Consider the following 18,380-nt stretch of genomic DNA (forward strand, 5'->3'; position numbering starts at 1 on the left):
ACCCCCTTCCCACCCTTCCCCCCACAACTATTTTTTTTTCCTGTTTTAAAATTTAGTAGCTGCCAAACTAAACTTTTTACTTTTACTTTAAAATCAATTGTCTACTGCACCTTTTTATTTACTTTTTAATATGGACAGGGAGTCTCATTGTTTTTTTATCATATCAATTAATATTACAGTACATCCTTGGTAATACAAAATTGTACACCTTCATCAAATAAATTAGGATAAATTAAACCAATAAATTATGCAAAGTCTTCAGAACAATAGACAACAACAAAAATCCACAATTGAAATTGCCTCTAGCTAAAAAAAAAAATCAAAAATTGACTTTATCAGTTCAGTTATTGTACTATATTCAAATCAAAGGGTCTTTATTACAAAAAAAAAGAGCTTAATAATGCTATTTACAACATATTGCTAAATAATATAAAGGCAGTGTTTTGTCACGGTTTATACTATATACATATGAGAAATGGCTGGGACAATATTGGGGGAAGCCAGGACCTTTGATTTCTCTGGGTATTGCTGAAACCAACCCCAAATACATTTGCTTTTCTAATTCTAATTTTGAAGTGGTAATATACAATTTTAAACTGCTTTTCCCACCTATGGAGAATATGTGAATATTTAAAAAATAAAGAATGAAGCCATTTTCACAAAAGCGGGCCAGTCTGTTTGCCTTTTCTGTTCATGTCTGTGCATTTTCGGGGGTGTCAGGTTTGAGAGAGGGCTCAGTTGAAAAGACTCAAAGTCCAGATGCTTCCAGATTCCGTTATATTCTTAGAAGGATGATTATAAGAAGATGCAAAGGTTAAATACCAGTTTTGATCCCAGCTCGGAATATGAGCATTTTAGCTTTAGTCTTATGGATGGTTTACAACCAACAGATCTACAGAAAACAAAACTGCATTTCCTTCAACATCACATGTAAGTGCAATACAGTAACTGCTTTACTCACAGAAACCAGTTACGTTCCTTTTAAGGGGAGCTTTTTGAAAACAATGCTTCTTGTAATTTGCAAACACAGAGTTTGTACCAGAACGAAACATTTGTACTATTCACACCAATGAAGATTCTATAATATACATGGCAAAGAGATTCTGCTCTGTCCTCACATGTACACTGCTTCTTTCAGGGGAGTCTGTAAACCACTTTTTCTTTGATGAATTTATGATTGCTTCTGGGGGACATCTTATTTTTAAAGCCCCCAGATATTTAGCTTTATGACTTAACATTAACCTGTATGTGTATGCATGTATGTGTGTGTTGGGGGGGGAGGGAGGTTATGTACTAAATGTCTTCATGTACATAGAAAAGAAATTTCATAAATTTACAGAAACTGCATTACCCTTGCCCTTGACATCTGATGAAAGAGACTGTTATCTTTTAAAAGTAGAGAGCAGGATTTTCAAGAATGCTTTCAACTGTCTATACAGTCACTGAAGTGTTCCTAATAAATTCAACAGATGTTGTGAGAATGTAGTTATTTATTAAAATCTCATGTCTTACGTAACAACAGCCATGAGGTTAAATATTTACATTGCTTTATAAAAGTTCCCCTCTTGCTTTAGTGTTTTTGTTTTGCTTTTTTTTGTTGTTTTTGAAATTTTTAAAAATGATATTCACCCACATCCCTAGCACAGCAACAGAGATTCTGCAAACATAAAACACTTTAATGAAATAATACTTGGAGGCACAAAGCAAACTTCAGGAATATGTGGGTGAACATTTCCTTAAATAATTACTACATTCTACCATCTTCCACGTTGTTTTACCATTTAAAGTGAAATGTCCTCATTAAACAGCCAGAGATACAGTAAGAATTAAATGTTTTCTTGTTGCAAATAGAACATTCTTTTCACAAAACATAACAAATGCCTAAAATAGGTCCTTAAATCTAGATAGGAAAAGGTAAGCTTTCCACTTCACACGCATATATATATGTATATTTTTACATGTGTGTATATGTGTGTATGTGTTGTTATGTCACACATCTGCACACACATATATAGCACATGGTATGAAATATTGCTTCTATACTACTTTTCATTAGGCTAAGAAAACACAAGATTTGCACCACAGTTACAAAAAATTGGCTTCTACAAGAATTTTCAAAACTCGAATGCTGCTCAAACAATTGAGGAAAAAATAATTTGCGGTATCAAACTGTTCTAAAAATTCTCTTCTTCAAAAACGTATTCTCCTGCTTTGTTTTAAAAAGACACAAAATATGCATAGCTATCAACGTTATGTCAAACAGCCAGAAAAAAAATCTAGTGTTTATTGCAGCTGTAGTAATTGGAAATAAAGTCAAAAAGATGAAATCGAAAGCCACAGAAGGCACAAGAACAATTGTACTTGTGGGAAAAAACTGGAATTTTGAAGGATTTTTAAAAAATCCCCCCGCTGGTGCATTTAGGTCTAGGCACGGACTATAACCTCAAGTGTAGATGCAAAAATAATTTAGGGTTAGCAGAAAATAAGTGGAAATGTGGTATTTCAACATGGACTTTAGACTTTCCCTATGTAAACTGTCCCTAATCCTTCACCCTCCCACCAGAGAAAGTGAACTTTCTCCCAAGTCGCCAATTTTTACTTGGTGAGAGTTGAGCTAAGATTGGAAAGATGGTGATTTAAAGAAAACTTGTTAAATAGGAGTTTTGAGAGATAGGATTTTGTCATTTTCCAATGCACTGGGAGGCACAAGATTTTATGATGGTGAAAGAGAAAAGAATCACCTAAAAGCAAAATGATTGAGTTCTGTTTCCAGGACAATGAGGTGAGTTTCTCCTCGCAGCTGCAATTTCTACTCTGAAACAATTTCTATGCCTCAGTGAACATTGAGAGGATATTATTGTAGATAAGTGCATCAACATTTGGTTGTGAACACATGTTTTTGCTTAATTTGTCTATTTCAATTAGAAAGGCCGGGGAGAATAATACTAAAAATTCAAATACGTCTGGAATCAATACTGAATTTGCCCCAGATCAGGAAGATACTAGCAATCTATCTTTATAGGTGAAGACATTACGGTTTTGCCTTTTACCTTGCAAATGGCAACACAATGGTGATGTGAATTACACGGGAACAGCAAAGACCCAGTTCTATACTGATGTGAACAATGAATGTCATACTCTTGGGCGTGAAGCAAGGCGAAAGAGTGATCGGAAGTTTGGTTTTCATTTTATTCCAATGTGATGATTATCCGAACACTTTTTTTTTTTTTTTTTCCCAAACAAGCCGGAACAAGAACAAATTGGCTGTGCTGGCTCTGTGTAGGAGCCTGCGAGCTGGGCGATGTGTCTGGCTGTGGGTACAGAGTGAGGCCCAGGGTGTTCCAGCCCGGGCCACTGCACTCTGTCCACACCGCAAGAGGCCATGTCTCCTGAATGACGCAGGCATCATAGGACCGCGCCGTTTGCCTTAAAGTCAGCAGGTTTTAAGGCTTTGTGCTGACAATAATTGCCTTCATACATTCCTGTCCATCAGCAGAATTTATAAATGATGTTAAATTACGGCGATTGGGTCACCTAGTTACATGGGTCAACCTGCAGTCTCCAAAGTCAAATGTAATTTTTATAAAAATCAAGGAAAAAACGATATTTATGTTGTATACGATCTAAATACCAGTTTTGTTTTGTTTTGTTTTGTTTTTTACTTTGTCACTTTAGGAGATGTAGATCAAGTTACCAAAGGGGAGGGAGGGTTCTGGAAAACACTATTAGAATAAAAAAGGAATTCTTACTGCATCTGCACACAAAACCCATCTAAGAAAACAAGTGTGAATGCCATACGGCTTTTTAAAAGCAAGTATGGGACTTTGTACACCTTTGAAAAACTGGAAAAAAGAAAAAGAAAAAAGAGGAGAACCATTGAAGAAAGCACGAAATAGCAGCTAGCTTTCTTATGTGTGCTGAAATTGTGTCTTTTGGGTTAACTCCCAAACTCTCCTATTCTATACACTCTTCACGTTTTGGTCAATTACTAGCTTCTGAATTAGAAGAGACTGTATCAATTTCTTTAAAACGCTGTACCTAAAATGAAGAAACACTTAAAAATTAGACCGTCACCACTTTGAATATCCATCAGGGTAGAGTGGAAATGTATAGGAAAATAGGTCATTCTCATATGTACTCCTCTCAGGAGGGGAAGATCGCGTCAGCTAGCAGCTGTTAACCAACTTCTAGTGTAGGCAGGAATTTTATGGTCAAGTTGGGATGTCCTTTATTCCTTACCATAGAAAGGAATTCAGAAAATAGTGTTTTTTGAAAAAAAAAGTGTTAAATATTAAACAGAAATGATAATTCTTTTAAACCACATAAACAAAGTTGAGCAAAGAATAAATTCGAAACTTATGTGCCTTTTAGTATCTGAAGCAAGATAAATAGAAAATGATAACACGTTATAGGGGTTTTACTGTATGAAGAACAATAGATAACTAGTTATTACCAAGAAGAACCCATTGCAAAATTTCGAGAGGTGACTAGAAATCACATGAATTTCCAGTCTCATTTTGGAAGAGTTAGTTTTGTACAAAACTGCTTTGCCTCCAAAGAAAATGGTACTAGCTTGTGGTGTTTGCCATTTCTCTTAGGAAAGACTTGATGGTTAGTGATTATGTTTCTTTTTAAAATCTGGCCTTTTGGGGTACTTTTGAAAAGTGAGTTGTTCATCTGCCACTGGCATTATTTTTAAATGTGTGATAAAAAGCGACTTACTGAGTTCAAACCAAACAAAATATTTAAGTTTATCAAGTGGTTTCATTGAGTTTTCCGACCTTCTCAAGCAGTAAAAACAAGAGACACATCACTGACTACAGAGTAGTGCTGTGTCACGGGTCTCCCTCTGCCAACCGCCATGCGCAATAAACCATCAATCCAGCAGAAGCATCTTTTAAAAATGCCCTTCCTTGCTAATATAGACTTTACACACGTCAACATTCTTTTTCCCTGAAAATTAACCCTATTTTAAGTCTCCAAATGTTAAGGGCCTTGGGCAAAAGTAGACTAAAGGCGGAAGGAAAAGAACCATCCCCTTGCAAATGGAAAACAGAAGAAAATGAGAGAAAGATGATGAGGAGGGATTTACCAGCTGATTCTGTAACACATCCATGCCTCCCATACACATATATATGAAATCAAAATCTAGACACGGATAACTTGGACATCCAAAGGGGACTGCTACTATTCATACATTCGAAAAGAGTTGTTGAAATTTCTACTCATGAAGCAGCTCCTGTAGGCAGTTTGGGGATTTGAAAATCTCAGGGACTTCACTATCCAGCTTGCAGATGACCTTGTATATAGCCTTCTTCCAGGAAGGATCAACATCTTTGCCTGCGATAATGGCATTGAAAAACTCCCGTAATGTGATCTGCGCAACTTCCAGGAATCTCTCTGGAACCTGCTGATACAAGGAGACAACGGCATTAATAAAGTTTTCAGTTTCAAGTCTCCAGTTCTTCAAAGGAAATTGAGCTAAGTTCTTTCTTTCAGAAAGGGGCTTACATGGCACCTGCATTTTCTAAAAATGGCCGGCCTCTATTCTCTTATGTAAAGTCGTTATATATAGTAGCATTGTAATGTGGGGTTGACAGCTTTATAGAGTTTTAGAAAAAGACTTGTGCAAAGGATACATGCAGAACTACTGAAAAACTGGGATTCCATTGTGAATATCTGAGTAGAAGAAAGGGGACATACTGTTGGCATTCCTCACTTCATTAAATAGGTGTATTCCAGAAGCAAGTCGCCACCTAATCGTTCAGAATTTGAATCATATTTCCATTATGAAAACAAAATGTGTTCTCAAAAGTAGAATAATAATTGGCCTTTGATATAAACTAAACTAAACCCACACTATAGATGAAGATAGCAAAAATCTTAGTTTCCTGCTTGTATCAGAGGATTGTTGACCCAGATGTTAAATTGTATATTAAAATCATCTGCACTATAAAGTACAGGCATACCTTGCTTTGTTGCGCTTTGCTTCACTTTATTGTGCTTCACAGATAGTGTGTTTTTTACAAATTGCAGGTTTGTGGCAGCCCTGTGTGGAGCAAGTCTATTGGCGCCATTTTTCTAACAGTATCTGCTCACTTCATGTCTCTGTGTCACGTTTTGGTAATTCTCGAGATATTTCAAACTTTTTCGTTAATATTATATTTGTCATGGTTTTCTGTGATCAGTGCTCTTTGATGTTACTATTGCGAAAAGATGCACCTCAAGGCTCAGATAACGGTTAGCATTTTTAGCAATTAAGTATTTTTAATTAAGGTATGTACTTTTTAAGACATAACGCTATTGCACACTTGACAGACTACAATAGAGTATAAACATAACTTTTATATGCACTGGAAAGTCAAAATATTTATGTGACTCGCTTTATCGCGACATCTGCTTTATTGCGGTAGTCTGGAACGGAACCTGCAATATCTCTGACGTATGCCTGTCCTCTATGTACAAAAAAAGAGTAAGATAATGATACTAACACTGAGTCCCAAAATACAAAATTTGTACTGAATCTTAAAATTCTACATTGGAAAATACTTTACCTTGAGATTAGAACTGCTCCATGAGAGAGTGATTTATGCAGCTGATAGCAATAATAAAACCCCACATTTTTGGACTGCTTATTATGTGTCAGGCACTGTGTTATGTACTGAATGTGAATTATGTCATTCAGTTCCCCCAACATCTCTGTGATTATTAACCCCATTTTACAGTGAGAAGATGGAGGCTCAGAGAGATTAAGGGAATCGTTCAAAGTCATTGTACTCTAAGATAAACATTCTTCAAATATTCTTTTCAGAATCCCTGTTAATCCTTTTCTCCCAGAGCAGTGAGTATATATGTGGGTGTTTTTTGTGTGTTTATTAATTATCTGTTAATAGTTGTTTATTTAATAGTCTAACCTCTTGTCTAGGGAAAGGAATAGCTATTGATGTACTTATTCAGTATTCTTTGTAAGTTACATGGTAAAGCATGGCCTATCTTTCCCCACAACAAGGAAATGGATTCACAGAATCATTCCATGTACTCATAATTTTCCAAATACACACTGACACTCTGTAGATTTCTTTTAGTGGGGTACTTACACATTAATAATGTTTTATTTTTACAGTAAGTGCAGACATATGAGGAAGTAAAATGCACTGCAGTTATATGTGTAGACAGATCTGTCTACACATATACAAGAGGTATATATTTTCATCTTTGTTCACACTTGCCCCTCGCCAAAGTAAAAGGGAGGGATTGTCATTTTGAACACATTTGATCCCTTTCTCCACGCCTTTTCTCAATTTGTGCAGTGGACCTTTTTATAATGATAGTAACTGTTAGAGAAAACGAGAAAGATACCAGACATCCCTGTCTTACATATTTGGAGTTGGACAAAGAAGTTCAGTGCATCCCATGGCAAGTCACTTGTCCTTTGAAGGAAACCTAATAACACCCCAGAAAAAAAGGACCCCCATCTGGGGCTGATCAGAATCTAGAAAAAGTGAAAAGTTTGAGAAGCCCCTCCCAAAGATATTGGTTAGTTTCTTAGGACACAGTCCCCACCACTGCCTGGAAAATCATGGAAACATCACCCTGTCCCCCATGGATGTGCAAACCCCTATACCCCAAAGGCCATTCCTAGCTGAGAATTCATCTGTATTTTCAACTGAACTTTGATGATTTTCTCCCCCAACCTCCTGCACATACATGAGTATTTGTGGGATGGGAAGGGCCTGGAAGAGCAATCACCCCTTCTAGTCACCTTATACTAAATAAAAAGTCAAACAAAATAAATAAAAAGAAATTAAAAAAACGGCCTTCCCTGGTGGCGCAGTGGTTGAGAGTCCGCCTGCCGATGCAGGGGACACGGGTTCGTGCCCCGGTCCGGGAAGATCCCACGTGCCGCGGAGCGGCTGGGCCCGTGAGCCATGGCCGCTGAGCCTGCGCGTCCGGAGCCTGTGCTCCGCAACGGGAGAGGCCACAACAGTGAGAGGCCCGCGTACCGCAAAACAAAACAAAACAAAAAGTCATTAAGTAGCCTTTTTGAGTACTCCTCCCTCTTCCCCAAAGATGATCCTTCACATTTCATCAAATGGGCATTACTGAGAGAGGGATTCTGGCTGGAGAACAGTTATGCAGTGCAACTACCCACTCTTAACTACTAGGTTTGGGAGCTGTTAGCCAAATGCTACAGAAACATCGTCAGAGTGGTTTTCCTGGCCATTAGCAACAGATCCACAATGAAGATCTATGTTCCTTGAACACTCGGGGATGCGGCCTGGCCTGGTGGAGAGCTGCAGGGACAGAGGGTATGGCAGCGGCTCCAGATGAAGTCCCACCCACTCCAAGGACCCCCAAGAGATCTGGGGAGCCGGGGGCCAAGGGAGCAGGACTGATGTTTAAGACAGTCAGAGGAGGGAGGTGCAACCAGAACAGCATCAGCCCTGGAGGAGGGAAGAAGCATAGTTCTAGGGTTTGCCTGAGAACAACTCAAAGTAATTTCTTTGGGGGAGCGTGCAGCCTCCACCCTGTTATTCCTTATCATTCGCCATGCTGGTTACGGATTTTTAGTGGGTCTTATCCTGTTTTAAACATTCGTTTCTTTTGGCAGTAATCTTGGGCCGTCCTTTAACATCTTTTGTATTTGTGTCTTGATGTTGTTTAACTTTTCACCTACTTATTTCTAGTTGTAATGAATTTATCATAAGATGTCTTTAGAGAGGAAGTCCTGGCTTCTATTCTGCGTATCCCTCACCATGCTTCACAGTTCTTTTCGCATCATCTTTGATAAACGGTTCATAATGAGACCCTGCCCTTCTGCTTTGTTCTACACTGCGCTAGAGTCACACTTACCTTCTCCCTAAATACTTTAAAAAAAAGAAAAAGGAATTTTAAAGTAAGGATAGAAAACAGAATTTAAAGACCTGAAATAGATCTCAGACCTCATTTTATAGATGAAGAAACAGATTCTATGAGATGAAGAAATTATGAGATGAAGAGACTCATGTGAAACAACTTATCCAGGTGTCTTTCCATTAAACCATGCTGGCTCCTTTTTAATGCAAGTTCCTACTTATAAGAGGCATCAAAACCTTGACAAGCTGTGGATCTGTGGTTTAGGAAAAGCACGGAAGAGCTAGTAACTTCAAAATAAGTGCAAATGACACAAAACGTTCCCAAGAGGAGACTACGGTTATTGGTTTATGTTTGGGAAGGGATGAATTCTTTGCAAATGGTTTGCTAATTTCTTGCTTACTTTGAGGCAATACTCATGCAGTGGATTGGGCCAGGTAAAAGAAAGTTATAATGAGATCCTCTAGTACTAGAGCAATTAGTCTTTTTTTGGTGGCTCCAGAGAGGTAAACTGATGTGTAGCAACTGAGCTGAGTGCCAAGGAATCCCATCCACAGGTAGAACCATCACCCATGAAAAGGAGACCCTTACCTCTCGCCAGAAAAGTTTTCCCAACTCCATTTAACAGAGTAAGGGGCGGTGGGGGGGGGGGGGCCTTTCAGATGTTTTTTTGGGGGGTATCTTCGAATTCAGGGTTATGAGAATGGTGTTGCCCATATTTTTTCAGTGCCTCTTCACACCTAATGGATTTCCAATCACTAATAAACATCTGCAGAAAATCCCTTAGTGACAAGTAATCCCTTATCTAGGTTTCTTTTAATAGAACCCAACAATCTGCAGAATGAACCCTAGAGTTATCTCCTCAGCATCAGGTGGCAACAGTCAATCAAGTCCCTGGAATGCAAGACAATGCAGGCCGCTGGGAGGGGGAGGGAAGGCCATGCCTTTGGACGTGCCACAGGGGAAAAACAAAAGGCTTCCAAAGTCTCTGGCTGGGGCTCTGAGGCTATTGTGGGAGCTGCTGTGCTGAGTGCTCTTCAGGAGAGGAGGGTGGAAACTTTGCTTTGATAAAAGGCATCCCAATACAGGAGCCTCACCCCAAATGGTCTTGCCTCTCCTTGCCCTGGTATACGGAGGAGAATATCACTGCGGGGAGGCACCTGAATGCTCTCATATATTTCCAGGGGGTTGGCTATCGGCATCCTCCCATTTCACCACAATTGTTTGCACTTGAGTCTCCTCAGAGCACATGAGGGCCCTGTGGGCTTAGATGAAACGGGAGAAATGGGAGGATGTTTTCCAGTCTGTCAGCCCGTGCCTGAGTTGCCCATATGTGCGCGCAGGCGCGCGCACGCACGGTGTGTTGGGTGAGTGGTGGTTTTGCTGTTCTTTTTTTTTTTTTTAATCAGAATGAGTGGCAAAGACACATTTTGCCCCCGTCTTCCTCCTGCTCTTCCCAGTTGCTTTACCTTCAAGGATGATTTGCTTTATTAAACTGACTGTCCCTAGCCTCTGCAGTACATAATAAAAGCCTGACATAGCAGGCTGCCTGCCTTCTGTGTCCCGCAGACACTCATCATAAGTGTCAGGACATACCAAGGTTAGCGGTCACTGGAAGTGTGCTCACTGGCCCAAACCTTGCCAAACGCTCTTGGCAGCTGAATGAATGTCACAGAGAATAGAAGGGGAATTACAAAGGTTAAAAAGAAGACAGCCTCTCCTATTTTCTGGAGATAGAGAAGCTGATTTTTCACACCTCTGAAACGTCCATAGGCTTATCCATCAGCCTCTTGCAGGGGACCTAAACCCTGCCCCTTTCACAGCTCCCCGTGGATACCTTTCCATCCTCCATCCCCCTTAAAAACTGGTCCACTGGCCGAATTTCATCAGTGGAATGATCTTTGCTGAAGTGGACAGAAAACAAACCAGGCATTGACCTCACTCCCTGGCCCCTCCCCAATAACCAATGGCTCAAATGGCTTATCAAGCGAATCAATCAGTAGATTACGATCTCATCAAGAGAGATCATCTTTTAAACTTTTTTTTTTTTTTTTCAGACTTCAGTGGGGAAATGGAAAAGAAAACATATATATGGGCAGAAGTGGCTAACTGATGGGAAAGTAAAATCCTGGCTAGTATTTTGGTGAGTTAGTTTGCGTGTGGGTTTTCTTTCTTCATCCTCCTCCATTAAAAAAAAAAAAATACTATAAAAGGGCAATAAAATGCTGACTGTAAGAAGACCATGTCAAGGAGAAAAGGGTACTGGTATTTTGGATACTCTTCACTGCTCGCCTTGGAGAGAGAGTTATTCTTGTCACAAACCCTTTTGTCTGCATCTGCTGACTGCTTGCCTGTAGCCAGCAGCATACTTTAACTGTTTTGTCACCTCCTAACATCACATGCATCAGCTGTTGGGCTTTTGTTACGGGTATTGTAGAGCTAATCCGCTGTGGCTGGTCTACTGTGCAGTAAATAAAACAGAAACGGGCTTCTCAGACAATTCTGCATGAAAATTTCAGATGGCTTTTACAACTCCGATTCACAAAATCAAATAAATAAATAACTCCCACAGTCCCCCGCCCCGGCCTCTACTCACACAGAAACAAAACCCCTCAAACTAGACCCAGATGCCTCCAAGTCAACTGCATTGAAGGCACTGACTTGAGCCTTCAAGCAATTGTTTGAGTGAAGTTGAAAGAACAGCGATCTCTAAACTTCAACACTGTGGTGTTTGTATTTATTATTAGAGTTAAACACGCCTGATTCCGAAAACCGGGTAAGAGGCTTTGAAAATCTCGACAGCTACTTTTCTCCTTGGGCTTTCTAAAAAAAGATGTAATGCCATCAGTAGTATATAGTTAGAGTTGCCCTATCAAATCGCTTTTACTGTTTCCATCTGCATTTTCTTCCCTTCCCACTCATCTGAAAGGGGTCAAAGGAAGATGCTTGTGCATCTAATTCATCCTAAGAGCCTTTCCAAAATGTTTAACCTGTACTGGAGCACGAAAGGAAAAGCAAACTCTGGGCCAGGAGTTTTGAAACTGAATTGACGTCGTGAGTTCTCTTAAGGGATAAATCATGTACTAACCGTGTACAGTGAGGCATTTTTCTAGACAACTTCTAAGTGTCTTTGGAGAAGTTAAAAAGAAAAAAGCGCATCTGTACGCGGCTGCGTGCATGTGCACACACACAAACGTCAAGATGCTAGGAAAGGAGACAAAGATGAAGTGCTTTCCCGAGCATTCATTCACCCTAGTATGCACGTGATTCCTCTAAACAAACTCTCCCATCCCTGATGTTTGTTAAGTAAATATTGATCAAGGAGAGACATATCTCCTGACGGCAGTGGCACAAACTGGGGACTTAGACTGCAGACAGAGTGGACTTAAATGGATAAACTCAGATGCTTTAGTAACTCCTCATTGAGATTATCAGACAGAAAGGGAAGGACAGATACGTTATTGCTGTTCCTCTCCGCTGTCTCACTCTCACTGAATTCTCCTGCCAGAGGTGCAAGAGGGGAATCGCGGAGCTATGAAAGATGGTGACAAGATGCTGTGACTAGGGGGTCTCCCTTAGCAGTCACACATGCATTTATCCTGCGTGTACAGCCGGGGACTAGCTGGCCCTTCAGAAGGGCAGAAAGGGTGCAGGGGATGGTGGGATTGTGTTCCAATGCCCTCTCATTATGGGGAAGGACTGGATGGGAAAACAAGCACGAATGTGCTTGGCAAAGTGTAAAATAGTATCCAAATGTAAGGTGGTGGTTAGAACCTTAAGGAGGAGTCCATCCACTTCCTAGGAGACATTTCACTGTGATTTATTAAGTGTATGCAAAGCAGTGTCTTGAGAGATGCTTTGAGGAGGTTCATGTGGCTGATGTTATTGGCCGAGTCAACACATTGAGAAAAGTTGCTTTGTGTTTCCCAAGTTTTATTTCAGTCATTTCATGATTGTGACTAGAATCCTGTCAGGGGCTGAACGGCCACATAAGCTTCCCTGGAAAGGCCAATTTTAAAATCAACTCTAGAGACTAGGTTTTGTGTATTAGGCACTGAGCACCACAGTCAAAGAGCAAGGTGTTATATTTAAGAGTTCCTACCAAATGGCTACATGGCGTTTAACATTTAATAGGATGCTCGCACCTCTGTTTCAAAGGACTGGAATTATTCAGGGGGCACTGGCTACAAAACTGCTTGCAGACGCTACACCGAATGAGGCCTAGGAAGATTCTGCAGCCACAACTGGGCTTCAGACTAAAGTCTCTTTGACTCTGATGCTCCAGGTGGCGTCAGCTTTCAGGGACCTTACAGGATTAGGTTAGTGTGATGCCCACACAATTTTAGGCCTATGAGTGGGCTCACCTCCTACTTGCATGTTTTGCTACTTAAAAATGTGAAGGCTAAATGCTTATAGGAAGTGGCTAGAGTTCAAGGCTATCCTTAAAACAAAACAACGAAAAAAGAAAACCCCCCCCCCCCCGCCATGTTTCCTCCGTCTAAGCAAAGGAACACATGGCAGTAACAGTCTGTATCAATTTTTTGTAAACCTTCAAAAGAACAATGTTCTGTTGAGCAAAATTCAGTAGCATTCTGTAAACATTAATTTAAGGAAATCAATAGACTCAGTGAACTAAAGCCATATTGCAAGATAAACTGGCCAGAGTGCCACTTTGTCAAATAGATTTTCGTTTTCTCGGCCTGATAAAGACAGTTTCAAAACGGGGCAAACGTGTTGCAACCAAGGTTTGAAAAGTATGTGGCCTTCAAACAGTCTGCTCATTCTTCCTACAAAGCTGGATAAACATACTTTAAAAGTGATAAGATGGTTTAGAATTGATCTGGCTTTCAAATTTTACATAGGGTAGATTTCTTGGTTGTCTCACAGGAAAAGAGAAAAACAAAATAATGCGCGCATTCAGAATAGAAAATAAATGTTCTTGGGAGAAGGGGTTAAATTGTCTTGAGAAAAAGAGCTCTGGGGGCAGTGTCGGTTGATGCTTGACTTTAAAAAAGGAAAGGAAGAAAGAAATCTTTATTCATGCTGACCTGATGGGCAACAGGCTTTCTTGCCAAAATCCCAAAGCCAAACTCTCTAGTGGGTTTGGGATCAGAGGTTTCAGCTGGTGGAAGCTGCTCCGTTCTGTGAGCACCATGCAGTGTCATATTAATATGCAAGGGAGGAGCTGGGGGCGGGGAGGCCAACCTGGGGAAGGGCCAGGGAAGGACCCTGAGTGGGCGAGACCCATGCAACAGCCTCAAGGTTTCTCTCAGCCAGACTGCAAGAACTGCAGGGATAGTTAGGAAAAGTGGCAAAAGGAAAGCCTGTCTCTTGTCTGTGGCCACAGCAGGGACCTGCACTGAGCTTGTGGGAATACACTTCCAAGTGAAATTGCCTGCCATCCCGATGCCACACCAGCTCTTATAAATGCCGGCAAAGTGGCGCCCCGCTAGGACATGGTGCAAACAGTCCGTTGGAGGGAATGTAATAAAAAGAACGAATAGTCACATGGGAACTGCAAGGAGGGAGGTTAAGGATCTACCTTGACTGGACAGTGGAACGCCATGGCAAAGGATGCCAGGCAGTGGACTCTGGTCTGCGGTGTAGCCGTATGGGCCTGGCCATCACCCCTCACGTGGACTTCTCTCAACAGCACGAAGGAAGGGCCAAGGCTGCCCTGAGGAGTTTCTTTGTTTCCTCATCTGAATTTGAATCTTTTACCTTTTAAGAGTGGGTATTCACAAAATACAGAATTCACAATAAAATTCCTATACGTTTCAGATGTTGATAACATACACATTGATAAAATGTGTTGGGATTGAGCATTTGGAAAAACTGTGACTTTAGGTAATAAAAAAGACTGTCTTTACATCGATGCTACCTGTTAATAATTTGTGTACACATTTTAAACTGTGTAAACATCCCACTGGCAACTTTGCCTATAGATACCAAGATAAATAACCATGTCTCTCCCACAGCCCCAGGAAAGGAAATACTAGCTTGCTGGGAATGGAATGACGAGTGTCTTTATAATAAACTCTATGCGGCTGTCAAAATTATTTTGTGCCGCTGAAATCTGGTTCACCAAACATGCCTAAAGTGGCTAGTTGGTTTGCTCATGCTTGGAGGTCTTGGTGTTGCATGTATTAGGAAATGCAATAGTTGTCATGTCATTCGTTGTAATGAGTTAAATTTTCCTTATCTCCCAAACACGTCTCAACACATGACTCCAAGTTTAAATGAGCATCAATCAAAATAAAACAAAAACAAAATCATAGAAAGGTCATCAAAAACTAAAATCTCATATTTTCTCCCATCCCTCCACCCCCAAGAGACTACAGAGATACTCTCCCATCTTAAAAACAAGGGTGAGCTCTCTGCTGGAATGACACATCTGGTAGGCTGTTCGGATAAGATCGGACCGAGACTACTGCATCAAAGAAGCATAGTTTTGGAACTTCAGAACTAGAAAGGATCTCAGAGAGTTCATGTTCTACCAAAGAGAGAAAAAGCCTCAGCCAGGGGTCGGCAAACTTTTTCTATAAAGGGCTGGACAGTAAATACATAGGCTTTGTGGACTACATTTGGTCTCTGCTGCATATTCTTCTTTTTCACATTGCTTTACAAATATAAAAACCCTTCTTAACAAGGGTCATAAAAAACAGATTCAGTGCCAGAGCTGGCCTGTAGGCCAGAGTGTGCCAAACCCTGCTCTCAGCCAAACTTAAGAGCTAACCACTTTTCTGAAGGCCTAATGCTCTTTCATTCTTCTCTAATCCTGTGTCAGCACACTAGTGGTTCCTGCAAGGGTAGCTGGGATCAACATACCCGAATTCAACCTACATTGTCACGCCACTCCTCAGATGCGTGTAAGGCTGGCCGTGTCTACAGGAATAATTAATGGACCACACAGAGAGATGCGAAGAACCAGGTGGACCTCAGTCTTGCCCTGCTTTGACAGGGAGCTTTTCGTTAGGACCTTTCCTGCCAGCAAATACTCAAACGAACTACATGGAGGAATCTATCCCTCCTTCGTGACACAGGTAATGAATCAGCTTCGAGGGAAAAATAAGCAGTATACCAGTCACTCTGCAGCCTTAACTAACTTCCCTTCAAGTCAACCCCATGAATTATGTGCCAACCGCGTCTGAGTTCAAGACAGGCTGACAGTGCTTGAAGTTTAACTTTTGCTACCATTACCGGGTGAGGCAGTAGGATAAATAGGGCCAAGCTTGCTGCCCTTCTTGGATGGGAGACTATTCAAAAACAACATGGCATCAACTCTCCAATATTGCACGAAGGAAGCTGGGGCACAGATAATCCGCAGTTACCCCTGTTTCGTTGGAGAATGCATTACGTGATTGTTTGATGCAGAGGTTTACCTTGATAATTAAGCTTTGCCCAGGCTAACGTCAGAACTAGTGTGTGCCCTTTATTCATGTGGATGGAGCAATGTGAGTGAGAAGCCTAGGGAGAAATTGCTAGGAAGTGGGGTTGAGGCAGGACAATGAGAATAGCATTGCTCAGAGTAAGCACCAAAAAAGGCACTGGGAGATACCGATGCTAAATGAACAGAGCTTTGGAGAGCACCAGGTCACGGGAGACACCGCCTCTCTGCTGACAACAGCTGATGCAGCCCCAATAATACCTGGGTTGTTTTGGGAAGGGACTGGGATGAAAGGCAAAAAAAGTCAGAAAAATTCTGCTTTGTGTTCTAGGGAACTCTATGGGTTTCTCCTCCAGGATTACCCTTTGCAAAACTAAGCATGAGCCGTATTTCGAAAGCAACCTAAGAGTTTTGTGAAGGGCTTTGACATTCCTTTTTCAAGAAAGGTAAATAGCTTGGAAAGTCAGAGAAACAGATTCCAGAAGGGCCCCGGGAGCCTTTGGAAGTCCTCTAGAACCCTACCGACACCTCATGGGTCTGGAGGTAATGTTTGCGGTGGGAAGACGTAGGATGCTGTCGAGACCTGGGACTGGCCCTGCTGAAAGGCAGGGTCAGGAGTCTATTACATACAAATTGTTTTGTACACCTTCAGGTCATTTAAGATGATGAATCTCTGGGAATTCCCTGGCAGTCCAGTGGTTAGGACTCCACGCTTTCGCTGCTGAGGGCACGGGTTCGATCCCTGGTTGGGGAACTAAGATCCCGCAAGCTGCGCAGCACGGCCAAAAAAAAAAAAAAAAAGATGATAAATCTTTGAAAAATACTCTCCGTATTAAAGGAGGTACAGTGGCCTTGAGAGCACAGCCGACTTCTGCTTCTGATCATGCCTCTTCCTTCACCCCTACTCAAACCCCCATATCTGTTCTCAGTGAATATATTACCTTTTACTAAAAGTCATTTTTAGTACCAGATTTTATTTTCCACCGTTAAGGTAGCCTTAAAAAAGAAAAAACAGAGGTTGGGTACAATTACCGTAAGAAAGATAGAAAGAACATATCCAAGTGACCTGTGTGAGGATTTGATACCTCCCGAACACAAACTTGTACATACAAAATCCCAGTGGAAAAGACATTCCTGATTGATTACTATCATTTGGGACACGCTTAAAGGGAAGGATGATGTTGCTTTTACAAAAACTACCAACCAAGCCCAGTAGTGACGGTAGTTATAACATCTAAAACAATTAATTCTGTCTCGAAAGCGGGGAGGTGTTGTATATTCTGCAGAAGTTGATACGTATTACACAGGCCGATTGTCTGGGCTGAGTTGTGGCCTCGGTGGAACGTGTGTGGGGACAGGTATACAGGCTCTCTGTTAGTTTGTTCAGGTCCATATCATCTCCAAGAAAACCCACAGGCATGAGGGCTTCTCGGATGAATGACCTCACTGTTTGGCTGCCCTAGCCACCACAACAAAGTGAGCAGCAAAGATAATGCCAATAAATTGTCTATGAATTTGAAAAATTCACCTCTATAATCCCAGCAAGGGAGTTGCCACATCTCCAAGGGCACTGTTAAAAGATCTGCAAAGAGGGCCTTGGGAGAACACTAAACTGGGCACCCTGGAGATTTTTACTGAGATAATTAAGACACAGCAGCACCCCAAGGGTGGAAGTGGCCCCACCTGGTTGCCATCTGTATTACCAGGGCCTCCACAGTCACCGCTTAAAGCTTTGCATCCTGCACAGGACTTACGTAGAGAAGGCATAATGTCTTCTGTTCTGGAATCGCAGAATTTCAGAGCTAGAACAAAGCTCTGTCTTGAATCTTATCACTTTACAGGTGAACAAAGTGGAGCCCACAGAGGCAGGTGTTGCCAGGGGCAGACCCTCCAATCTGGGGCTCCTTCCACGCTACCCTGTCATCTTGTGGCTGCCCTTCTCATCTGGAACCCATGACTCCAGAAGCCCGGAGCGGTTCCGGGCTGCTGTCATCTTTATAGCCAAGCTTGGGGCAGGAGGAATCACTTTCTCTTTTCAAAACCAGTTTTGCACTGACTCTTTGTCCCAATTCTAACGGGAACTCCCTGTTTGCTCTTCTGTTTGCTTGTTTTCCTGTTTAGGGTCAGCAGGAAATGATGC

At 41.3% G+C, this 18,380-nt stretch overlaps 1 protein-coding gene across 1 annotated transcript in view; it reads right to left on the reverse strand.

The window, feature by feature from the left end:
- Positions 1-4,635: 4,635 nt before the first annotated feature.
- Positions 4,636-18,380, reverse strand: part of PROX1 (prospero homeobox 1) — a 49,558-nt gene continuing 35,813 nt past the window's right edge. The window contains exon 5 of the mRNA XM_007451291.1: positions 4,636-5,407. Coding sequence (XP_007451353.1) covers positions 5,222-5,407 — 186 coding nt within the window. The 3' untranslated portion in view covers positions 4,636-5,221. The remainder of the gene's footprint in view (positions 5,408-18,380) is intronic.

The sequence above is a fragment of the Lipotes vexillifer genome, unplaced genomic scaffold (assembly GCF_000442215.2).
Source record: "Lipotes vexillifer unplaced genomic scaffold, Lipotes_vexillifer_v1.1 scaffold570, whole genome shotgun sequence".
Taxonomy (NCBI): domain Eukaryota; kingdom Metazoa; phylum Chordata; class Mammalia; order Artiodactyla; family Lipotidae; genus Lipotes; species Lipotes vexillifer.